The sequence below is a fragment of the Cucumis melo genome, chromosome 4 (genome assembly GCF_025177605.1).
Source record: "Cucumis melo cultivar AY chromosome 4, USDA_Cmelo_AY_1.0, whole genome shotgun sequence".
In the NCBI taxonomy this organism is placed as follows: domain Eukaryota; kingdom Viridiplantae; phylum Streptophyta; class Magnoliopsida; order Cucurbitales; family Cucurbitaceae; genus Cucumis; species Cucumis melo.
In genome coordinates this window covers 28,714,819-28,741,929 of record NC_066860.1, presented here as the reverse complement: position 1 = coordinate 28,741,929, position 27,111 = coordinate 28,714,819, and the positions used below count along the sequence as shown (strand labels likewise).

General features: G+C 32.5%; 2 protein-coding genes and 1 long non-coding RNA gene across 4 annotated transcripts; 1 reads left to right on the top strand and 2 right to left on the bottom strand.

Annotated features, from left to right (window-relative positions):
* Positions 1–1,688: 1,688 nt before the first annotated feature.
* LOC103487049 (mitogen-activated protein kinase kinase kinase 20-like) lies at positions 1,689–3,105 on the top strand. The gene is made up of 2 exons (XM_008445240.2): positions 1,689–1,805; positions 1,982–3,105. The coding sequence occupies exon 2, from the start codon at positions 1,991–1,993 to the stop codon at positions 2,981–2,983; it is 993 nt and encodes a 330-aa protein (XP_008443462.2). The 5' UTR covers positions 1,689–1,805; positions 1,982–1,990; the 3' UTR covers positions 2,984–3,105.
* A 73-nt stretch (positions 3,106–3,178) lies between these two features.
* Positions 3,179–6,421, bottom strand: LOC103487050 (uncharacterized). The gene has a single exon (XM_008445242.3). It carries the CDS (start codon positions 6,240–6,242, stop codon positions 3,594–3,596), a length of 2,649 nt encoding a protein of 882 aa, XP_008443464.2. The 5' UTR covers positions 6,243–6,421; the 3' UTR covers positions 3,179–3,593.
* A 2,709-nt stretch (positions 6,422–9,130) lies between these two features.
* LOC107990626 (uncharacterized) lies at positions 9,131–14,874 on the bottom strand. Of its 2 annotated transcripts, none has more exons than XR_001762336.2 (2): positions 13,118–14,874; positions 9,131–12,517 (listed from the first exon to the last, which is right to left on the bottom strand). It is a non-coding gene; the product is annotated as an uncharacterized LOC107990626 (long non-coding RNA). The 2 variants fall into 2 exon arrangements; XR_007820362.1 differs by having other exon boundaries at positions 9,131–12,504.
* Positions 14,875–27,111: the final 12,237 nt, after the last annotated feature.

Genomic DNA, 27,111 nt, shown 5'->3' with positions numbered 1-27,111 from the left:
TATTCTTTATTAAAAAATGTAAATATTTGTAAATAACAAAACTCTCCAAATTTGTTTCTAATAAGCAAAAAATTTTAGTCAAAATTTAGTATTTCCCAACCTCCATTCTTAAGAGATATTTTTGCTAGATTTGTAAATATTAATTTCAATTTTTTAGTTTTCAAAATTTTATATAACTAAATACACAAATTTTAGAATTAGAAGACAGTATTTATAAACTCAAATTTAAAAACATAAAAGTACTACTAAATTGCAATTCAAATGTGAACGAAAATGTAAAAGATTGTGAAATCATTTATTCTCAATTTTACACAAATGTCAATTAATAATTGATAAAGTTTCATATATAATAAAGGATAGTTGAAATTAATAAATAAACATGTTATACTTTCTAAACAAGTTAATTAAAAGGTTTATAATTTATAATCCATTCATGTTAGTAATGCTTTATTGTTTTTATTTTCTTTCATAAGGAAGGATACTCTTTCATCACTTTATTACTATGCCAAATATCATAACCCATAAAAATGTGAAATCATTGATGAAAATGTCAAGACATCCTTCATCACCTTAATACCAAAAGCACAACTTTACAATTTTGCACAAATCTATCTATCTATGTTGATATAATTTACAGAACCAAAAAAATTAAATATAAACATTCACAAAAGAAAAATGAAATAAAAAGGTTCAGTTAAGATTTATAAACTAAGCATTTTTCTTTAATTTATACTTTCGAAATATTTATTAAAAAATATTTTTTAATTGTTGAGCTACGTTGGTTTTGATTAACTTAAAAATTTATTAAAATGTCTGATATATACCATTTCATATCCTTACAATTTATTAATTTTTTCGAAAAACGTGAATTTATAATAGATTTTTCTTTTAAGGAAAATTATAAATAAATAAATAAAAAAAAAAACCAAACAACCACAATTGTATAATTTAAACTTTTTTTTTTTTGTATTATAATTCCAAGGTATTGTAATATTAATATGAATTCAAACTTAATCCAAAAATCAATTATTCAACGGCCTTTAATTCATAAAAGGAAAAAAACAGAAAAACTACCAATAGGATACATTTATTTAAACAAAGACAGAATACATATCAAAAAAGGGAAAAATTCACTAAAAATACCTATAAAAACTGATAGAGTTTCTAACCACATTAATATTTATGGAAATACATGACCTCATTTTGATATCACATTAAATCATTAAAAACTTAATCTAATAAATCATACTATATCAATACTTTAACATCTAATCATTTTCTTTTTTAAAATATGAGTATTAAATAAACTTAACATAAAAAATTGTTATTTTTACTACTAATATACAAAACAAACAGACAATGAAAAATTTTGTGATTAAAAAAAATTAAACGACGAAATTATTAAAAATATTCATTAAGAAATCAATAGATTTTGAAATTGTATTAAATTTATAAATAAATTTGATTGGAAAGTAACTTAAACTTAATAATTTTAATATCAAAGTTAATCCTAAAATTAGTTAATAGATAGGGCACGAAAGATGGAAAAAAGATTCAGAAAAGGAAAAAATTAGAGTAGAGATATTAAAGGAAAACAGTGGGGATTGTAAAAACACTAAGAAATACGATTTTTTTTTTTCCAAAACAACATTACAAATAACATTATAAAATCAAATAAGGAAAGTGATTAGGAATCGGATATTTATATGTAAACCAATTCTTCGGAATTTTTAAAGAAAACAGATTGTATGAACTTTTCCATCTTCTTGAAATTGTTGGATTTCCTCTACAAGTTTCTCCACCAGGTATGCTATAATTCAAATCATTCATCACCTTCTTAATTTATTTACTGTTCATATGATGCTCTGTTTCTTCCTCCATAAATGGAGCATTAACAGAACAATAATAATAATAATAATAATCATAATAATAATAATAAGATTGTTATCGTTAATTGGTTCGGTTCTCTAATTTTTGGCAGATTTAAACTATGACGAAATCCTGTGTTGTTTCACGAGTGCAATTCTGTGTCAACTTGCACGAATTCTTGAAAACAAAGAGAAGAATTTTGAAGATTGCAAAGAAATCGGCACCAACGAACAATTGGAATGACACCATCAAACATAATTATGAAAAATTTGGTGAAGATTTCACAATCGAAGAGTTCCATGGCTCAATTTGGAGTGGTGTTCATCTCTTTCGTAAAACAGAATCTACCCTAATTTTCTTGGCCAAGAAGAACAGAGCTCCCATCAACAACTCAACTTCAAATCTCCCTGAAGAATTTCTTGTCAAATCTTCTTTAACGGAGTCCTCTTCGTCATTACATCATGAGAAGGAAGTGCTATCCAATCTCGGACCATTCGTGAATCTAGTGGATTGTTATGGAGATGAAATTACAATATCGAAATCCGGAGAAAAAGTTTATAATGTCTTTTTCGAGTATTGTTCGGGGTCGAGCTTGCGTGATCACATTCGTAAATTTGGACCTAATGGGTTGCAAGAACATGAAGTTCGTAAGTATACAAGAGATATCGTACATGGACTTTATTACATGCATTGCAATGGTCGATACATTCATGGTGACATAAAATCAAGAAATATTTTGTTGTCTCACGGTATGGCCAAGTTAGCTAGCTTTGGATTGGCTAGGAAGCTCACTGCTGAAGTAATATGTGAGGAGGAAATTAGTGGTTCGGGACCGTATGCATCGCCGGAGTTGGCTAGAGAAGGTTATTTGGGGTGGCCTGCTGATATTTGGGCACTTGGATGCGTCGTGTTGGAGATGTTTACGGGAAAATCTGCATGGAGCTTTGGAGATGCACATCGATATCTGATGGATTGTAACAATGAGAAGATACCGGAAATTCCTAAGAACATATCAAGGGAAGGAAGAGACTTTATTAAGAAGTGTTTGATTAGAAGTCCTTATAAAAGAAGACCAAGTTGGCTGTTGATCAAGCATCCTTTTGTTTGCCAATGAATGAAGTTAAAGATCTCTGTAGCTTTTGTCAGGATGTCGATCAATTGAAATTATGTATATGTAATATTTCAATTACTTTTAGTAATATATTTAGAAAGTAAAAAAAAAAAAAATTCGAATCATTGCAACATTTTTAACTACTCTAAACTTGATGTCAAACGCACAAGAACACTGAATTACATTACGCATAACACATAAACCTGAAAGATAATGATTACTATTTCGAATTCATTCTTTACATCCTGCAAAAAATGATCAATTACATCGACACTAATCTACTATTTGAGTCACTATAAGAATATGTATAACAAGGATTCAACAGAGAACCATCACTCTCTGTGATGCAACAACGGAAAGATCTAAAAGATGTAACTTGATTTCAGCCTAACATGAACTATAATTCCTTATCCTTTGACAAGAACCAATTCAGACTCTTCACATTGCATTTGCAGAGCTAGAAGAGGAATGAATATGGATATAATCTACTTAATTCCCGACACATTGGTTTAAAGGAGCCTATCAGCTTGCATTGGGGATTATGAAATACCGCATCAATCTGATCATCCAATAATTGCACAAGTGGACGAAATCATTGTTAAGAAGAAGCTCATCAAGATAGTTCCCGATTATGCTCCAGCTGCAATGTCAAGTCTTTGATTCCAGCATCATGTAAAATGTGTTCAACCTTTGCCTTTATAGAAGGCTTGTCAGTTTCCGTTGAAACATGAAGACGGAGAGTTCCCACGACGTCAGTGTTGGTGAAACTCCAGACGTGCAGGTTCTGTATGCCTTGGACTCCATGTATTTCCATAATATCACTCACAGCCTCTTTCAAATCCTGCTCATGTGCTCTAGGAACTCTTTGAAGTAAGATTTCTGCAGAGTTTCTAAGTAATGGAATAACTGAAGAAATGATCATTATAGAAATAAATATGGAACAGGCTGGATCGGCTACAAGCCATCCCTTGTATTTGATCAAAAGGGTCGATATAACAACGCCAACACTTCCCATGGTGTCAGCCAAGACGTGTAAAAATATCCCTTCCATGTTGTGGTCAATGTGGTGATGATGGTGCTTCTTTCGTACTGTCCCCTCAACAGGCTGTTTTGAAGGGTGGCTATGTGAACTTTCTGAAACACTATGAGAAACCATTTTGGGCACATCAGATTTGGGTTGAGAAAGATGACCGTGTTGGTCATGTCGATGAACATGGTCATGGTGCTCATGCTTGCAGTCATGATGATGGTCATGATCGTGATCGTGAGAGTGCTTGTGGTGATGAACGTGGCTATGATCATGCTTGTGGTCATGATGGTCAGTGTGTTCAAGATGATGATGATCGTCACAGTGGTAACTAAGGTGATTCTCACTGCAAACATCGACCTGCCTGTGTTCATGATGGCCAGTATGAACAGAAACTGAACTTTCATGACATTCCTTGGTAACAGAGATAGCATTCTCATGCTTCCTACAGCTATCATGCTCGTGTTTGTCATGATGATGAGAGCCTGCGCACGAGTGGGAATTCCTCTGAGAATGTGAATGGGAATGCGAATGTGAGCATGATCCCGATCCACCATGGGCATGATGATGCTCTTCGTGAAAGAAGATCAAACCAACCACATTAACAACCAGCCCTCCAATAGAAACTGTTAACAAACTGCTAGTAGATATCTCCTGTGGGTCCAAAATTCGCTCAAGCGACTCCAATACAATGAGTGCCCCGACCAAAACGAGGAATACAGCATTAGCATATCCTGAAAGAATCTCAAATCTCCCCCGCCCGTAGTTGAATTGATTGTTCGCAGGCAAACGAGAAATATAAGAAGCATACAACCCAATCGCCAAAGCAGCACAATCAAACAACATATGGCATGCATCTGATATCAGCCCAAGACTGTTGCTCATAAAACCAGCAACAAATTCAACAACCATATAACCAGTGTTTATCAAGAGGAAAAGTGCAATCTTTCGAGACTTCCGCTCGGTCAGAATGTGACGAACAGGTCTCATAACCATTGTGACAATTGAATCCGATGACTCAACCCCAAGCTCATGGTAGTTCAGGAAAACAGGGTCTAACTCTCTTACAGCCACATAGAGTAGTAATCCACAGAATAACAATCCCCATAGAGAGAGCTCAGGAAAATAAAGCAACTCTAGAATAACAGTACAAACAAAAGTGACCAGAAATTCACTCCTAAAATCTTTCGAACTGACTAGTTTGTCATCACTATAATTTTCATTCAAAAGCACCCCAAAAACTACAGTGTTTGCGAGAGGCCATGCAAGACTTCCCAAGGAAACACTCTTCCCCTCCGCTTCAAACAAGAGCATACTGATTACAGCAGGAACAAAAAGGATAATAGTCGTGAAGAACAGTGAAACTAATCTAACTCGTTTCTGACCCAATTGCTTAACACTCCCCCAATTCATTGAAATCCGCTCATAACAACCCAAAAACCCAGAAAGAAAAGGAAGCAACATTGGCCAAATTCTCATACAATTCTCTCTTGGAAGCACAGAAAATCCGTATTTATCAATGAAAGAAGTAGCGAAAGGGAAGCAATCAATTCGGTCCCAACTAATAGACAACAGAAACAAGCCAAAAAACAAAGACAAGAACCCGCGAACCTCAGAGGACCGACTTCGAGTCCGATCACCCATAGTCATCTGATTCCGCCCCTCAACCAAGAATCGAGCAGCCACATTCCCAGTCATTTCAGCAAGAATCATTGCAGCTGTTCCACAGTACAACAACGCTTGAAATCGAAGAAGAAAAACAATGGCAAGTAGAACTGACTTAACAACCATAGTCTTAAGCTGCTGCTGCGACATCGAAGACAAGAAGAAAACGCCTCGGTTCTGCTTCGAATTATGGAATTGGAAGTTGGAGGAAGAAGAAGAATTGGTAAAAAGAGAGAAAAAGAGAGTAAGAAGAAAGGACAAGAGAGAAACCAAGAAAGAAAAGGGGAAGAGAGAGAAAGAAGGAGAAGAACGGAGGAATGGGAGGAGAGAATAGAGTGAACGGAGAGAAAATAGAAGCAAAAACAGGAATGAGATTGAGCTTTTATTGGAGGATTTGGGATAAAGGCGGGTCTTTGAAGGAGTGGGAGTTGGGGTTGAAGACGAATAAGGAAAGAGAGGGAAAGATGGTCGAGAAGAGGAGGCGGCGCCGGCAGTGGAGAAATCACCCGCACGCGACGGAATTGAGAGACGGTGAGGCCTCTGGTGGTGGTGGTGGTGGTGATCGGCCATGGATTCCGACCTCCGAGATCGACTTTGAGATCTCTATAATAATGGCGCCGGTCGATGCGAAGGTAAAATATGGAGAAGGAAAAATCTTGGGTTTTCCAGAAATGGAGACTTTTCATTAAAGCTATTAAGGAGCCCAAATTCTAAGGCCCACCTCCTAATTTTCAAATCAATGGAAAATATTTTCATCATAAAAGCATAGACTATAGAATTTTACTTTTATATCTAAATGTAATATCAAATCTCTAAAATACTTCTCTCTCCTATAAGTATTTGAAATATGAATGGAAATAAGTCTTTCAAAGTTCAATTTTTATAAAAGCAATTTAATTATAATTTCCATGTAAGCACAACAATTCCATTGGTTATTAAATTTTATAATTTTCCATTACCAACCGTATTCTTAAATGGCAATTAACTTTAAAATAGGTAAAATTATTTTGTAATAATTAAAAAAAGAAAATTTTTGAAAACAAAATATCTAAAAATCAAGTGCTGTAAATTTTATATTTTAGTAGTTTTGTTAAATACTTTGACAATTTTTTCTACTTTTAGAAACATAAAAATTATATCAAATATAACTCTAGATATTTATAGATAATTATATCTTAAAGATGTAAAAGTTTAGGATATTATTTCTTTCTTTTTTTTCTTCTTACTAGTTAAACTTTCACCAATTAAACTAAAGTCCACAAAACCAATATTCATATATGTAATCATATATTTAGTATATAATGACAAATGTAAATTTCAAGGTTTGTATGCTTTGTGCAGTATTACATATGCTTTTAGAATACAATGGTATATGTACAAAATTTATTGATATATATATCATTGCATTATGATAATATGTGTGTTTATTTGTATATAATTTTTGTTTTTGTTTTTAAATATGCTTGAATTTATTTCAAATAATTTAAATTATGTCATAATATATCATGTCACATTATTATTATATATTTGAAAAATAATTAAATATACATACATACATGTGTGTATTATATATATATATATATATATATATGTGGGGTAAAGTAAGTGGAGTATACATTTTAATAGGATATGTATTACTTTAATAATCTAGCTTTTATGTTTGTTTTGAATCCATGTGATATATAAACACCACATTTATTTGAAACCATCTTATATATATATCGTATACATGATATAATATAAAAACGAAGTGCATATGAAAATATAATTCAAAATAAAAATGAAATAATTTGTGTCGAAAAGATATGAAATGAAAATGGATGAAACTAACTAAACGAAACAAATTAAAGGAAGAAGTAAGAAAAGATTTAAAAGAAAAACTATGCATTAAATAAAAAAAAGATTATGAATTAAATGACCATGTGACAAATACAAACAAAGGTTCCTAAAATTAAGGAATATAATTATGAAAAACATTGGGTTCTTAAAATGGAAATTCATAAATACCATTTAATAAAAATAAAAATCGAAAATAAGTCAATATTACCGTTTTTGTTTTGGTCGAAGTAAAAGATGTTAATGAAAATACTTCAAATTTGGGACATTAATGAAATTTATAATATAGAAAGTTTTTCATGTAAAAGTCTCTTTATTGGTTTAATCTAAATAGTTCAATAGCCTAACTCATTTTTACAATTGCTCACTCATCTTAAAAGGAACTAAGAAATTCGATAATATCAGGACTCTTAAATTTCTATTTGATAAACTAGCTAATTATTATTATATTGTCCATCTTTACATAAAATGATTTGATGGACTTCAATTAAATGTTGCTCTTCAATTAAATTATTGATTTTAGACTTATCGATCAGTTTTACACCTCTTCTCTTGTTGATTATGTTAGATCAACCACTAAAATAAACAGTTTGGAAAGTTTTCTAATCTTCTAAAGTTATGTCATTTGAGAGCTCGAGAATATCAGTCATAAAAGGAGCTTCAATGTCTTTCAATTTTTTTTTTATGAACTTGAATAGGTTCGAACTTTAGAACCACCGTTTTTCATTGCTCGACTCGATCCAATTATAATATCAAGCCAATTAGACCTCTAACCAAATTTGTTAATCATCTTCTTTACCTCTGATTTTCTTAGATAAATGCCTCTCCTTTCAGTCGAACCTTCAAACTTGTTTATATCCATATTCATTGTGGATCAAAGAAGTCCAACCGTTAAGTGGGAATATATAGATCCTCCGAACCCTTTCAGATCCGCTTCTCCTTTTGTTCACACTGAGATCTAGCAGATTTTGAGAATCGTTATGGATCTAGTGAAAGAGTGTTGATATCACATAATAAAGGACTCTATTTCAATTCCTTTATCATGATTACTTAATTATCGTTGACTTCGATAAGCCTGACATTTCTTAATTTACCACTTATTTAACCTCAAATAAAATTAACTTTCATTACAAAATTTGATTCACCAACAATATTGGCATTAGATCAATTATCACTAAAAAGGAATAAGACCTCCATTTCAAACTTGAATTTTTCATGAAAATTAAAAGGATTTTGGCTTTTCCATGAAAACTAAAACCAATAACTACTTTAATTTGAACATTGCAATGCCTATACACTTCATGAAAATGAAGGAAAGAAAAGAAAAAGATAGAAAAACAGAAGCAAAATTAAGCAGAAACAAGCACCATTCATGGTACCAATTCATTTAAATCTCTCTTAGCCTTTTGTTCTTCTTCTTTTTAAATATCTTGTCTTGTACATGTTCTTCTTTAATGAATTAATTGCTTCGCTCATAAAACAACTTTAAAAATCAGCGAGAATAGAGAAATTGACATCCGCTCCATTTAAAGAGCAAACTCAATCCATTTTGAGATCAGTCACTATTCTAACCCAAACAGTAAACCCACGTCCAAAACCATCGTGTTAAGAAAATACATTAATTTGCAGAAGATCTTTATAAAACCATTCATTGGAAACTGCAACACGCTGTCACATAGTAAGAACTCAAACAAACTTCAATCTAAAATCTGCTGAAGAAAATACAGCAATCAAACTCGTTCATTTTGTTATAAAATCGAGTTTTCTCAACTACATGTGGAAACTACCATTTTTCAGTATTTGAATATAAAACATTCAGTTTCGAACTTAACTTAAGTTCGATGAATATATGAATTTAAGCTGTCTCAATTTGAAATCATTACAGCATGCCCAAATCCGAACTCAAATGTATAGTTTATCTCCTATGCATCAGCACCTGAGATTCAAAATAACTAAGTGGCCGACAACTTCGCTCAGTAAACGCCTGAAATTCTGCTACCTAAGAGAGGAAAAGACGGAGTCAAAAGGCTCCGTGACTGACGATTTGTAACTAAGAACTTCTGCATTCTATGCAAAGCAAAGGAAACATTCCATAACAAGACATTTAAGTGCTATTGGACACCTTATATCAAATTTAGAAGTTCATACATAACAATGTATTCCATGCGTCCATCTAGATTTAACAGATTCATGTAAGACACGCCTCTACAATTTAAATTGTGATTGTCCAATGACCAGGTGTTCAGAAGTTAAATGAACTATGCGTTCAAAATAACTCCATAGATAAACAGATCATTATAATCACGAAATCTGAATAAGTCATGCATCCAAGCATATCTCAGATTAAGGTTCACAAGTAGACTATGCGTCCACTTCTTCCATCGTATCACTTACTCAGCCCACTACCCACTTCAGCTCCTTAGAATGTAGACCTACTCCATACACCTCTTTCCCCTTTGGTGCATATCAACTGAATACACCATATCAATAAGATAGTCAAACTAACTCAATGCCTACTAGCCAACTAAATTGATTGCCTACATGCACGTGGCCAATTCAATGGCTTACCGACCACTCCATAACTCCTCAACTAGACTTACTCGTCACTCATATTCTCTCAACACATAATCATAGATAAATCACAAAATGAACTCAAATCATACCAACTCGTAACAAACCTTAATAAATTATAAAATTCAAATCAAACCAACCCGTAACAAAAAATCAAACCAACCCATAACAAATGATTGGGTTGGTTCGGTTTCATCAATTCACTGTCATAAAAGTTAAAAGATAATCATGGTTCCTAAAAAAACACTAAATAATGAGCAAGGAGACATGAAGTCAAATTAAAATAAGATTGACTAAAAAAAATATTCAAAACACTAAACCATGAGCAAAATCTCCAAAATCCATAGAAAACAGTAATATCCACAAAACCTACATCTTTAACCCGGATAAGCTTAAGTATATTTTACTCTCTTGCCCCTTCTTTCAGCTTTAATTTGAAATTTGAGCTTATGTTTTGCAATTTCAACTTGAAATTTAGAGAAAACATTTCAAATTCACATTTAACCCTACGTACGCCACCATCTCTTCCTTTTTCATTTTAATTAGTTTTAAAAATAACAAATGAATTTCGACTTGAAATTTAGGAAAAACATTTCAAATTCATGTTTAACCCTAAACCCTACGTACGCTGCCAGCTCCTCATTTCCTCCTCACCCGTTGGATTTCTCTCTTCTTCTTCGCGTCTTTTATTGGCTCCCCAAATCGGCGAGTTATTTTTTCCCCCTCAAACCCCATAATAATCTATTTCTTTGATGTTGTAACTTTTTCCAGCTATAGGGTTTTCTTCGTGATAGTTAGCTTTCTTGGTTTATCATAGTGTTCTGTTTTTCTTAATTATTATTGTTTTAAGAAAAAAAAAAAGGAAAATGGCTCTCTAAAATAGAATGGCACGTAGCACCTACACATAGTTCATACATAATGGAGAAGTTGTGGTAGCTCAGAAAGCAACTAATAAAGGTTTTCTAAATATTAATTTGAACTGCCCTGATGTTGTGATCCAACAACTACGACATAATAATAGGTTTAAAATAAAGGTAACAAGAATCAATTGTAGCATTCAACTAACAATGTCGATGCACAATAATAATATAATTTATCTTTTGTTTGTAAAAAATGTTATTCTTTAATGTTGCAAATTATTTTTTTTATAGTGTGTTTGTTTAGGCAGATAAATGGCACAGGACCAAGAACCATGTTGTTAGTGTTTCTAACACTGCACTTGAATTGGCCCGTGCAATAAGACATAAGACATAGGACAGCTGTTTACACTCGAATAGTGTAGAAGCTAATTACCTGAGGACTATTTTATGTTATTTTTTAAGGCTTGCTTCAACTAAACATGGCTATTGAGATGGTTGCAGGGTTTTCCAATGAAGTTTCATATTAGACCCGTCTATCTGTAAGGAAGAGATTGTTGAGAATGTTGCTGATACAAAAAGAGATACTTGGTATAGTCCGCAAATCTCGTCCCATCTAGAAGTTGCAATTGTAAGAATCGAGGTTTAGTAGAATGTAAGATAGACTAAAAAATATTCAGAATACTGAGCAATGAGCAAAACATCCAAAATTCATAGAAAAGAGCAATATCCACGAAACCTAAAACAATATTAATAACCTAAGAGATGGGGCAATTGGACCTACGACAAATAAATAGCCTCTGAGCAGTTTAAGTATATTTCCACTCTTGCCCCTCCTATTAGCTTTAAATATATTTCCTCTATTGCCCCTTCTTTTATAAGTATTTTTTTTCAATAAGTATAATTCCTCTCTTGCCCCTCTTCTATAATTGAGAGTTTAAGAGCACCTTACCCTAAACCCGACTGTGGAAGGTGCTCTTAAACACCCAATTATACATACTTATAAAAGAACAGGCATGAGAGGAAATATAATTAAAAGCTTGAAGAGAGGACAAGAGAGTGCATAGTTATAAAAGGAGGGGCAAGAGAGAAAATATACGAGGCCTTTTATTTATTGTAGGTCTAATTACTCATCTCTCAAAGGTTATATAGCATTGTCTCTAGGTTTTGTGGATATTACTCTTTTCTATGGATTCTGGATGTCTGGTTTAGTGCTTTCAATAAGATCCCTAATATTCAATACGATCCCTAACGTTGGATAGATGGAATGAGCTTTGCGAGATTTGCTTGACTATATGATGTATCTCTTTTGCATCAGCGACATTTTCAATGATCTTATTACCCAGAGAGATTGACTGATCTAATATGAAACTTTTCATACGGACTAAGGAAGCAAACGTTGCAGCCATCTCATCAGGCAAGCCTAAAAAATAAGTAAAATAGTCCTCACGTCATTGACTTCTACATTATTAAAGTGATAAACATCTGTCTTATGCCTCAATCCACGTGACTTATGCCTCCACGTGACTCTCACTCCATGGGCCAATTCAAACATGGTTCTTGTGTTCCTGCGCCATTTATCTATCCAATCAAACACATCATAAAAAATTAATCTGCAATATCAAGGAATGGTAATGATAACATTTTTTTTACAAACAAAAGATAAACTATCCTACTGCGCATTGAAATTATTAGATGATTGCTAACTTTGAATTTGTCTTTAAATGATTTGTACTACCTTTATTTAAAACTAGTTAGCATTATTGGAGCACAGCATACAACATTATGTTGTAGTGGTTGGATCACATAATACAACATTATGTTGTAGCATAGAGCATTATGTTGTAGCATAAAACATTATGATCACAGCATACAACATTAGGACAGTACTCATGTTACTGTCGTAAGTTGATATTAGCTTCTGAACTCCACAACTTGTTCTCCATTACGTATGAACTATCATGTGCTATTCTATTTTAGCAAGTGCTAAGCCATTTCCCCCTTTTTTTTTTAAATAATAATAATTAAAACCCTACTATAAACCCAACTATGACCAAGAAAACCCTCAAATTTGAGGAGCTGGCGACAGGGTTTAGGTTAAATTTTCCCTAAATTTCAAGTTGAAATGGCAAATTGCAAACATAAACTCAAATTTCAAGTTAAAGCACATTAAAATCTTACTTGATAACAAATTATTATTAACACCGACGTTTCCTTTTCCTTCTCCTCCGCCTGATCCGCTAGCAGTCGATTAAAACCCAAACCCAAACCCAAATTCAAATTCCAAATTTCTGTTAGCCGATTTCCAAAGCATACAGAAATCCCAAATTTCAGATTAATAGGAAATTCAATTTAGAAATTTCAAATGAAATGTTAAGAATTGAGATTTATTTCAATTTAAAAGTTTTAGGATTAATAACAAATAGAATTTAGGTATTTCAAAATTATAAATTAAAACTTTACAATAAAGAAACAAAAATTCAAGCTAACATAAAAATCAATACCGAAAATTGAAAATTTCTTACTTTTCTTCCAGAAGAAATGAAGCCGGTGGTTCTACCTTCTTCTTTTTCTTCTAGATGAAATGAAGCCGGTGGTTCGCCAGATCTGGATTAGAAACTGAGAGACAGAAATTGCGAGACTACTACTACTAATGCATAAATTATAGGTTATAAATACGTCTATAGATACTTTTTATCTCATTGATTTGATTTAGAGAAAAAATATTTGATTAAACTGAGTGATACCGAGACCCAAAACCCACCGGAAACCGCCTCCTCTGACGGCCCGAAACTGCGGCTAAACCCACCGCTAAACCACAGTCAAGACTGCCACCGAACACGCCGAAAGGAAACCGGAAGAACGCCGCCGAAACCGTTCGAAATCCGCCGGAACGCTCACTGAAGAACGCGCCGCCTTCGTCAGAATCACCGTCGCGTGAACGTCCGGTCAAAACCGTCAAACCCACACCAACGTCGGACGCCGGTACTCTCTCTTCACGTTGGAACGCCGGAAAAACGTCGAACTGCTCTCTCTCTCTCTGTTTTTCCGGTGCTTCTCTCTCACTGTGTGTTGGGTCTGCCCCTCTCACGCGGTCTCCTCCTTCCTTTTCTCAAATAAAACCGAGAATATTAAACTTAATTACAAAAATGTCATTGTGCTACAACTCAGCCCAGAAGATAAAAAACTCAACTTTAAAACTCTTAAATATTTGTCATTTTTCTACAAAAGAAAAACAAAAACACCATTGGTATGTTGTTTTCAAATTGAAACAAATTTAAGGCTAATCAACACCTAAGATCTGGGACTCCAACGCAGATTCATTTCCTTACAAAATCGGATCATCCAGACCCCCCAATCAAATAACGGCCAACTCTGATTTAAACTAATAGAGGCCCAAAGAAAAGCGGCCCAATTAGAGCCCACTAAAGCTCATTTACCAATTCACTGTGTACGATGAAAATCAGCCATAAGGGCCGTTTGGTGGTTTCCTATATATGTTCATAGTTTAGTTCAAGAAACGAATGTGTTTGGTAAATTGATCTATTTTTCATTTTCAAAATAATTAAAAATATTTCTAAAAAGTTAAGCAATCCGTGTGAATAAAAGAAAAAAAAAGTTTCTTTCTAGGTTTCTCTTGTTCTCAAATTTTCTCTTTCTCCATGGCTTCTCCATCTTCTCTCTTCTCTGTCTTCTCTTTTTCGAAACCGACAAAGTTTTCTTTGGCGTTTCTCTTCATTCTCCGGCTAGGACTCTATCTCTTCGTTTGCCTTTTTCAATCTCTTATTTATCCCATCTTTAAGCACCTAACGCAAATCCATCATCTCCGACAATCCTCAAGCTGTCCAACTGAATAGCAAATAGTAAGACTGGGGTGGCTCTTTCTATTTCGATGGATTCAATTCTTCTCCACAGAAATCTCTTCAGTCTACCCCATCCATCAGGCTTTCCTAAATCTCTTCAGTCTAATATTAGAAATATTTCATAGATGCAATCATATACAATCATTTTCCCAAATTAAAAAAAAAAAAAAACAAAGCTTATCTAATAAATTTGTAGCTTTTATTGAAAGCTTATCAAAAACCAAAATCTTCGACAAAGAGCAAGATATCGTCCGCAAATAACAGGTGGGTGAGATTAAGATACTCATTAATTTTGACTCCTTTAATTTTGTTTTGTTCCTTTAAGGATTTAAGCAGTCGCGCGGCTTTTAGGGTGTAAGAATAACTCGACAAACTACTCAACCCATATTGTATGGGTTGGGTTGGGTTTAAAATTTTGAATTTTTTTAAGGTTAGAGGGTTGAAAAATTCGGGTCCACCCAACCAACCCAAATTAATATAATAAATATAAATATTAATAAATAAATATATTTAATAAAAGTTAAACATATTCGCTTTACGGTTGATGATTTCCATTTACAAACGAAAAAAAAAATACAACTCGATAACCTAACCCAACCCAACCTATGGGTTGGGTTGAAAATTTAATTCGGGTTATTGAGGTTGACAATCAAACCAACCTGAAAATATGGGTTGAGTTGAGAATGTCTCCTGACTCAACCCAACCTGTTTACACCGGCTTTAATTGTCTGATCCGATCCAATTATAATTTCAAGCTCAATTGAACCTCTAGCCAAATTTGCCAATCATGGTTTAGAGTACTATATTATTGTTGAGTTCGATAAGCCTACCATTTGTGATTAGAAGATCGGAAGACACGCCTGACATTTCTTAATTAATTACCATTTACTTAACTTCAAATAAAATGAATTTTCATTATGATTACGTGACAAAATTTGATTCATAAAAAATTCTCATTAGATCAATCACCCTCGAAAAGGAATAAGACCTCCATTTGAAACTTTTGAGAGTGACTTGAATCTTGTATGAAACTTAGAAAGATTTTGGCTTTTTTCATGAAAACTAAAACCAATAACTGCTTTAATTTGAACATTACAATTCCTATAGGCTTTATGAAAATGAAGTAAAGAAAGGAAAAAGATAGAAAAACAGAAGCAAAATTAAGCAGAAAACAAGCACTATCCATGGTACCAATTCATTTAAATCTCTTTTCTTTTTCTTTTTAGCCTTTTGTTCTTCTTCTTTCTTTTTAAATCTCTTGTCTCGTACATGTTCTTCTTTAATGAATTAATTGCTTTCCTCATAAATCAACTTTTAAAACCATGCTGTGTTTTATTTCCCCTAACATTTTCAAACAATTTCACTCTATGCTGTCTCTTCCCAATAACATTCTAAAAAGAAAAGATGAAAAGAAAAACTAGGGAATATAATTTTTCCATACTTTTCGTGACCCTTAATAATAATATTCATGTGACATGTGATATTACACTGAGTTTAGTTATGCTCACGTTACGCTAGATCTTTTTTAATATGTCAAGTTATATTCTTGCCTTTTTTATATCGTTTTATGAGTCACCTCTTTCATTGTCATGATTAGAGGAAATATTAAAATCAAAGAGATTTCATTTATTTGAACGGAAGTTCGCATTTTTTGTTTATTGAATCTTATTTTAACATCCCAATTTTTGTATGCCAGCTGATATTTATTAACATAAACTTAATTAGATACATATCATTTATAGTATAGCCAGAGAAAATGTAATTAAAATATTATTTTGATATACTATATTTTGATATTTGTTCCAGTTGAGTTAAATTTAGTACTTGTATTTTTAAGAAATCTTATTAAAATTAGATTCTATTGTTTAATTTATTGTTTATATTATTAATGTATATATATTCTATTGGAAGTAAGAAGATATTATCTTGAAGATATTATCTTATTTTGTATTATTTGTTGCCTTTCTTATCTCATAGGAACTTGTATTTATCTCCTCTTTTCCTTGATGTAAAGACACAAGAGAAAATATTCAATAAAACAACTTTACATGGTATTAGAGCCTTCTTTAACCTAGTCACTGTCCAGCCGCCGCCGTCACCGAAAATCTCGGTTGCACTCCGATTCCGTCTCTCCGATCCCTTCCCGATTCCATCTCTCCGCTGCACTCCCCGATCTCTTCGTGCCGCCGCTCAGAAGACCAGATCTTTGTGATTTTGGCCTCTTCAGCTCCGATCTCTGTGAAACCCGTCTCCAGCCATCCGAAGCCGAAAGCCGAAAACTACTCCATCAGATCTTTTTGCGTTTCGTCTTCGCGTGCCTATCAGACCCGAAAATCGATCGTGAAACCCGAAAACCCTACGCGTGCCTCTTCACGTTTCCATCAGACCCAAAACCCGAAAAACCGCCCATCTCCATGAGACTCGAAGCCGAAAATCGAAACCCGCTACGTCTCTTGTTTCCTCACACCGAAACCCGACCCGAAACCGCCCTAGCCTGAAACCCTACTTGAAACTGCCCTACTTTTATTTATTTATTTATTTATTTATTTATTGCCGTTCGCTGACTTGGTTTCTTCTTATGAGTAGATGGAGAAAAGTGAAATTGCTCGTCCAATTAGCACAATTCTTGATGGCTCTAATTATATTACATGGACAAATCAAATAAAAAACTTCTTAATTGGACGAAAATTATGGCGTATTGTCACGGGTGATATTACCAAACCGACCAAACAAGACAAGGAAGATGATAGCAAATTTATCGAACGCCTTGAAGAATGGGACAACAAAAATCATCAGATTATCACTTAGTTTAGTAACACATCAATTCCTACTATCCATACACAATTTGATGCTTTTGAAAATGCTAAGGAGTTATGGGATTTTCTGTCTACACGATTTAAGTCCGTCAGATTAGCGCATTACTATCAGTTGCACAATAACCGTGTTAATCTTAATCAAGAAGCTGGTCAATCAGTCAATGAGTATCTAGCCGTACTTCAACCTATCTGGACTCAACTTGATCAAGCTAAAATCAGTGAAGATCATCTTCATCTTATTAAAGTCCTTATGGGACTTCGTCCAGAATATGAATCTGTTAGGGCTACCTAGTTACACCGTTGTCCCTTGCCCTCATTGGATGCTGCTATCCAAGAAATATTATTTGAAGAAAAACGTTTTGGCATCAATCTCTCTAAACATTCTGATGTTGTTCTTGTCAGAACTTGTTCACCACCTGGAGCATCAAGCACTTTTTGTAAGAATTATAAGCTCACTGGTCATAAATTTATTGATTGTCCTAAAATAGAATGCAGGTACTGCCATAAACCAAGTCATATTCTGGATAATTGTCCTAGAAAACCACCTCGACCTCGAAGCTATTCTACAAGAGCAAAGAACTTCACTAAACCCAGGAACTCCTCTGTTGTTGCTGCTACTTCGGATAATCCTACCACCCCCCAGTTTCAAATAAGTGATCTTCAAAGTTTGCTAAATCAGTTAATTTTATCATCTTCTTCTGCACTTGCCGTCTCACCAAGTAACCGATGGCTTCTTGACTCTGCCTGTTGCAATCATATGACATCTAATTATTCTCTTATGAAAACTCCTAGTCCTGCTAAATCTTTACCTCCCATTTATGCTGCTGACGCCAATTGTATGAATATCACCCACATTGGCACCATTAATACTCCCAGTTTGAATCTTCCTCATACTTACTGTGTCCCAAACTTAACCTTTAATCTAGTATCCGTTGGTCAATTGTGCGACCTTGGCTTAACTGTCTCTTTTTCTCCTAATGGTTGTCAGGTTTAAGATCCACAGACGGGACAGACGATTGGGACGGGTCGCAAAGTGGGAAGATTGTTTGAGCTCCTATCACTTCAGGTCCCTCATCCTTCCTCCATTTCTGCCCCTGTCACTGACTCTGATACATATCAGTGGCATCTTCGTCTTGGTCATGCTTCTCTAGAAAAATTGCATCATTTAATTTCTATTAACCATTTAAACAATACTACCAAGTTTGTCCCTTTTAATTGTTTAAATTGTAAACTTGCTAAACGCTTTGTCTTTTTCTACATCCACTTCTATATTTGATAAACCTTTTGATTTAATCCATTATGACATTTGGGGCCCTGCCTCTACTTCCACTGTCCATGGTTATCGCTATTATGTTTTATTTATTGATGATTTCTCTCGATTTACATGGATTTACTTTCTCAAACACCGCTCTGAATTATCTCGCACTTATATTGAGTTTGCTAATATGATTCGCACCCAATTCTCTTGTCCCATCAAAACCCTTCGCACCGACAATGCCTTGGAGTATAAAGACTCCACTCTTTTATCTTTTCTCTCCCAACAGGGCACTCTTGTTTAGCGCTCCTGCCCCTACACTTCTCAACAAAATGGACGTGCTGAGCGCAAACATCGCCACATTCTTGACTCAGTACGTGCCCTCCTTCTTTCTGCCTCATGCCCTGAGAAATTTTGGGGTGAAGCAGCTCTTACATCCGTCTCTACTATCAATCGTCTTCCTTCCTCCGTTCTTCAGAACATCTCTCCATTCGAAAGACTATATGGTACTCCTCCCAACTATTCTAATCTTAAAACCTTCGGTTGTGCTTGCTTTGTTCTCCTGCATCCTCATGAACACAGTAAACTTGAACCACATGCCCACCTTTGTTGTTTTCTTGGCTATGGCACAGAACATAAAGGTTTTTGTTGTTGGGATCCCCTTTCCAATAGACTTCGTATATCTCGTCATGTCACATTTTGGGAGCATACTATGTTCTCTTGTTTATCCTCCTTCCACGCCTCTTTCTCTAGTCCTCAATCTTTCTTCACTGACACATCTATTGACCTTTTTCCTCTCTCTGAGTCCCCTCTTGGTAATGAGCTTGCTCAATCTGCACCTACTTCGGCAACCTCGGACCAGTCATCCATCTCTGATGGTAGTCCTGAACCTACTCCAGACACCCCTCCTCGTCGTTCTACTTGGATAAGGGAACCTCATATTCATCTCTAAGATTATCACTGTTTTTCCATTATTGTTTCCCTTGTTGAATCTACCTCTTATCAAGAGGCTAGTACTGACCCTTTATGGCAGAAAGCGATGAATGATGAATTACAGGCTCTTGAAAAGACGTACACTTGGGACTATGTTGACTTACTTCCTGGTAAAAGACCCATTGGCTATAAGTGGATCTACAAAATCAAGACTCACTCTGATGGTACTATTGAGCGTTATAAGGCTCGTCTTGTAGCAAAAGGGTATTCTCAAGAATATGGTATTGACTATGAAGAAACATTTGCTCCTGTGGCTCGGATGACGTCTTTTCGTTCGCAGTTTATTAGCTGTTGCTGCTGCCAAGCAGTGGCGTCTTCTTCAGATGGATGTCAAAAATGCTTTTCTTAATGGGACTCTTTCTGAAGAAGTCTATATGAAGCCACCTCCTAGTACTTCTTCTCCTCCTCACAAGGTGTGTCTCTTGCGTCGTGCACTATATGGCCTCAAACAGGCTCCACGAGCTTGGTTTGTCACATTTAGCTCTACCATCACTCAACTTTGTTTTACTTCTAGTCCTCATGACACTACGCTCTTTACTCGCCACATACCCCCTTCTTCTTCTCTATGTTGATGACATGATTATCACTGGTAATGATCCACAGGCCATATCCGATCTCCAACATTACCTTGGTCAACATTTTGAAATGAAAGACCTTGGATCTCTCAACTACTTTCTTGGCCTTGAAGTCTCTCGACGCTCGGACGGGTATTTATTGTCTCAAGCTAAATATGTCTCTGATCTTTTAGCTAGCTCAGGAATCACTGACTCTAACACAGCTTCAACGCCGTTAGATCTCAATGTTCATTTGACCCCTTATGATGGTGTTCCTCTTGAAGATGTCAGTCTGTATCGGCAACTCGTTGGCAGTCTCATCTATCTAACAGTGACTCACCCAGACATTGCATATGTTGTTCACATTGTTAGCCAACTAATGGCTGCTCCTCGAACCATTCATTTTACTGTTGTACTACGTATCCTTCGCTATATCAAGGGGACTTTGGGGCATGGACTTCAGTTTTCTTCTCAATCCCCTCTCATATTATCTGGCTATTCTCATGCAGATTGGGCTGGGGATCCCACTGATCGGCGTTCTACAACAAGATACTGCTTCTACTTATGCGATTCTCTCATTTCTTGGCGTAGTAAGAAACAAAGTGTTGTCTCTCGTTCTAGTACTGAATCAGAATATCATGCTCTTGCTGATACTACTGCCGAACTTTTATGGCTTCGTTGGCTTCTTGCTGATATGGGTGTTCCCCAGTAGGGTCCCACTCTCCTTCATTGTGATAATCGTAGTGCCATCCAAATTGCCCACAATGACGTTTTCCATGAGCGTACAAAGCACATCGAAAATGATTGTCACTTCATTCGTCATCATCTCTTGAGTAACACACTTCTTTTACAACCTGTCTCCACCACTGAGCAACCAGCTGATATCTTCACCAAAGCCTTACCATCTACTCGCTTCAATCAATTGCGTACCAAACTCAAGCTGACAGTTACTCTACCACCTTGAGTTTGAGGGAGGGTATTAATGTATATATATTCTATTGTAATTAAGAAGATATTATCTTATTTTGTATTATTTGCTGCCTTTCTTATCTCATAGGAACTTGTATTTATCTCCCGTTTTCCTTGATGTAAAGGCACAAGAAAAAATATTCAATAAAATAACTTTACATATATAAATAAATAAGTAAATCTTTATTGTCTAAACTATGGAATTATATTCATACTGTAGCTTTCTTAGTAAAAAAAAGATATTACTATTAAAGTAGATGTTTATACCATTCAATAAAAATTAACTTCAAATTAAAATTAAAAGACCAATTTTAAGATTTAAGAAAAGGTAGATGAACTAAATTTAAATATATGAAGTATTAGAGACTAATAAGATTTAAAATATAGAGTCTAAGAACATCATATTTATACCTTCGTTTGTGTTAAATCATTGTAGTGGACATTATATATGATTTAGAAATGACACAATTTTTGTAATCTAGTCCAAAAGATATATTAATTACATCTTCACGTAATTCATTACTACATATAATATAGACAGCACTAGTAAAAATGGGCCATTAAGGGAAGTGACATTTATAAAATAATTTTGCTCACATTGTTATTGGACTCACAACTGGTGATGATCACTAGAAAAGACAAACTAGATTTGAAGCTCAAAGAGCTGCTTTAAGAATATATATATATATATATATATATATACACACACACACACACACTTGTCTGCAATCTCTTATACACTTTTAGATATAAAGGAAAACACTTGAACTTCACGTGACTTCTAGTACCGGAGTTTATTTGAAATGGAGAAGAACGTGACATGAAAAAGAAAAAACCTACCCATCTTAATTGGGTGCTTGCTACAAATACTCAAATAATTAAATGAAAACAATGCAAGAATGTGGGAGCAAAAAGGGTTTGGGAGTAGAATTCAAACTAGTTCATATATGAAGCTATTATTATGATGTATTTATAGGGTTGTGATTATTGTCCTAGGTTGTTCTGTTAAGGATTCTAGAGCTAATAGGACTATAATTATATAACTATTGATGAGTAGCAAGACGCATGACCTTGATTTCATGTTTAGTTAGGGTTGGCCCCGAATCTTTTTTAGACCATATTGTGAGCTAGCTTAAACTATCTCTTGGGTCAAAAATATGTGAAACATGTCTCTCGTTATATATTAGGCACTTGTTAAGGTTCATAACCTCTATGAGACCGAGGTTAAGCACGCTACCTGAGCCAAGATTCAAGTCCATTTTCTTTTCCTCTAGGCCTATTTTGATTCTAAGTTGTTAACTTTTGTTATGTATTACATTCATTTTCTTCTAGACTTTGTTGTTCCTATTTTCACTCAATACGAATTACCTTATTCGGTCGATAACATATAGCCTACTTAAATGGAAAAAAAAAAAGTAATTGCAAAAATAGAAAGTTGGGATATATATCTACGTTAAGAAAAAAAGAATCAATTATTCACTCATTAATCTTTACTATTATTCATAGAATTCATCATTAATAAGGATTTAAGGGGTTCAAATATATAAGAATCAATAATATTTCACTCATGATATGATTGAGATGTTGGAATTGACATGAAGTAAATTCTGTAAAGTATAATATCTATACAAATAGTAGTAAAAAGCAGATACTTTTTTAAACAACATAATAAATAACATATAAAACTTGATTTCCATGCATGCATGCAAATTTTTCCACAAAATATAATTTTCAATGATGAAGAATTGATGTTAAAGAAACTCCAAGATTATTTCCAAATATTCTTTTATCCTTTCCCTCCAATTTTGACTAAAAAAAACTTCCACTAAGGTGTATTATTGAAGAAATAAAGCTAGCTAGCTAGACCACACAACAAGTAAAATTAATATACACACACCAAACTTTATTAAGAAAGTAAAGTTTTCACTTTTTTTTTTCCTTTCCAAATCCTCTTTGCTTTTAATTTGTATCCCTTTCACAAGAAAAACAAACTAATGTGTTATGTCGATCTTACATCACATCATTTATAACAATGACTTCAACGTGTACCGTTTTTCATTATTATAAGTTATCTTGATTTAGGAAGTTGTTACGTTATGGAAAGAAAAATATTTTTAATAGTGTAGTAAGAATATATATTAGAAAAATTAAAAAATTAATTATAATTGTTTTAAAATTTATAATTTAGAAAAAAAAATTAATCATTATATTTAAAAAGATGCAAATCGTCGTAAAAGATTAAAATAATAAATTTAATTAAAAAAACTAACCGAAAATACGAGATGATTAACCAACTAGAAGAAATTATTTTTGTTTCCAATGTTGGGAAATAATGAGAGGAAATTGCACCCAAAAAGGTAGGCCTTAGAGATGTTTACAAATGACATTTTTTCTTTCTTATTATTTCCACATGAGTGTTAAATTAAAACTTAAATGATATTAAACTTTACAACTTCTTCTGCAATTTAATTTTTTCAAAGGTGAATTATTAACCAACATTTCTTAAATTCAGAAAATGCAATAACCTTTTATGATCATATAATTTTCTGAGTTACAAAATATATTTTTATCACAACCAGTAGTATAAAATAGCTAGGAATTGTTTATGTACAGAAAAAGTTAATATTAGATTAAAAGACTAACGAATCAAGTAATAAATAAAACTTGAATTCATAAACAAATTTTTATTTGATTATTTTCTTTCTTTTTTACACTTTGTGGACATATTTTTCTTAAAAACAATATAATTTTTTAAATTGTTCTTTTCTTTATCGTGGTGGCTTCCACGTGGAAATCAAATTCAATCTAGTGGATGAGTCATCCATTTTGCGTTGACCAATGTGGGCCACTGCTTTGACAGTGGATCGATAGTTGCTTTTTCTTTTGAGTACGTGGACGGACTAGATTTGTTTCATCTGATGGACAATACTTTTTATTTTTATTTTTTATAATTAAAAATATTTATAATTATGTATTTAACAATATAGATATATCAGGATTAATACTATATATGTTGATTGTTCATGTTGCTTCAACTATAAAATTTACATAAGAATATGTAATTTTAAATTTAGATTTGCTTTTGTTTTTAATTCAGATATATAAATGAAAGCTTTTTATAGGCTGATTTAGGAAAATTGTCGTAAATGATGATATATTTTCGATGTTTATATTTGTAAATATTACTTTTCTACCTCTTTTTCTTTTTTATGATAACTAAAACCTCTTTAGATAATTGTTTTAATTATTTTTTTTCTTTTTCTGTTTTTTAAATTCTACTGTTTTTTATTTCTTTGGTCATGGAAAACAAAGACCATAGGTGTTTGGTAATTAATTTTGTTTTTTATTTTAAAAATAAAATGTATTTTAAATATTTTTTTCTTTTTTAATTTTCTTCGGTGATTTTGAAAACAAATTTTTATTTAAAAAACAAAAAAATAAATTAGTAAGAAAAATAATATAAAATGAGATTTTTTTTAAATATAATAAATCGACAAAATATTTATACTCTATAAAACAATTTTGAAAACGGAAAAACTCACGTCCTTATAATGGAAATACAAAAATGTCTCAATCAACACACAATTAATTGACAACTCGCATGTGTAATATATCAATCGTTTAAATTTGACTACACGACCGTAAAAGAAAAATTGTAGGAAAATAAGAGAAAAAATAAAAAGGAAAGAAATGATAACCTGAAATATTTGGAAAAATGGTTGGTTTCATGAACTTTTAAATTTTATTATACATATTGTAAATAATGTAGTGTTATGTTATATTTATAAAAATTAATCTTTTTAAAAAATAATTTACAAAACAAAAAAAACATAAAACAAAAATTTGCTTTTGAGTTATAGGGTAACTGAACGGTCAATATTACTTAAGACAGGAATATGGATATCAAACTTTAATAAACTACCTAGAACTTAAATATCTTAAGATAATTAATTTATGTATTTATATGTGTAAGATAATTAAAATCGAAGTTAATTAAATATTTGTGTTTGTAATTTGTATTATAGATTTTTTCAAGTAAAGTCTAAAATAAGAACAAAGAATTTATTTTTAAATAAAAAAATTGACAAACTATTTATACTATACAAAATAAAATTATAAAAGCTAAAATTTTTATTAAAAAAAATATTTTGTAAAATGTTTTATTTTTAACAAAATTTTTAGAAAAATAATAATATAAATTATAAAATTTAGCAAAAGAAAGTAATGATTAATTAATTAATGGGTAAATATAACTACAAGAGCACAATTTAAGATATAAAATTTGTAATATTGACTTTTAGATGATATCATCCGCATTAATCCATCCAAAATTTATATAAAATAAAAAAAAAAACTGAAAGAAAAGACATGACTTCAAATAAATAACTTACTTTAGACATTAAATTGAAATTAATTATAATGATTAATCTCTGTCTTCGCTGCCCCATTATTCATCTTTCGCAAGCAAAAATATCTCATCTTCAAGAAACTAAGGATGAATAAAATCTCAATAGTACAATTAACAATATAGGACGTATGTTCATCCTCTAATAATAATTACCTACTTATATTAAAAAAAAAAAAAAAGTAAACATCTAAAAATCAAACAAACACAATTTTTTTATTTATTGCAAATATCCATTTACAAAATGGGTCTAAACAAATAGATGTAAATCATTTAAAAGAAATTATAGGAAAACAAACCCAAATTTTAAACTTCATATTGCATCATCTATCTATTTATTTAGTAATAAGAGTTGAGCTTTCAAGTTTACTCTATCTATTTTTTCTAATATTTAAACTTTTTTCACGTAAATTTTTAAGCTTTCTTTGTGTTTAGTGGTCTAATATATTTTTGATATATTATATAATTGAAAATTTTGTGATTATAAAATTATTTGTTGATTCATGAATTATAACCAAATTTATTAATGTATTTGAAAATGAGGCGTCCTATAAAAAGAAATGCACATCATCATGGTATTTGTAACACAAATTTTGATGTCAAGGTGAAAAATGGATCGAAATGATAATACACAAACTTTTAGAAATAGGTTATTTTTATTGAAGGGGTCATTATAACACATTTTACATGGAAGTTAGTTTAGATAATTCAAATTAATCGAGATATGCTTTTAAATTTTATAAAATCAAACCAAATATCACCAAGATTAAATATTCAAATCGTAAGATTTTTTTAATTTGCATATTTGTAGGTATAAGTTTTGATTTTAGTTTGATACCTTGGAACTTATAGCTTTTAGTTTCAGTTTCAATTTTTCTTGATTAAACCAATGAGTAAATATAGCCGTAGCTTTTAATTTCAGTTTCAATTTTTCTTGATTAAACCAATGAGTAAATATAGCCGTAGCTAGTACAACTACTTGATAAAGTACAATATATTATAAATATTAATAATAGATATTAGATGTTGGTTCATCCATGGTGTAATTAAGCAACAAATGGTCTTTTCACTCATGTGTGCTATAAACATACGTTTTGACAATTTTTCTTATATATATTATATTTATTTTCATAATATAAACTGTGTTTGCATTGTGCCTCATATTCACACCATAATATATCTTTTATAGAATGAAAATAAGTGTAAAAGAAAAAAGAAAAATTATGACAACCCAAAGGAAATTAATGGGGTAATTATAATAGGTAGCAATTTTTAGAATAATTATTAAGTATGTAGCAATATTTTAAAAAAATTGTAAAT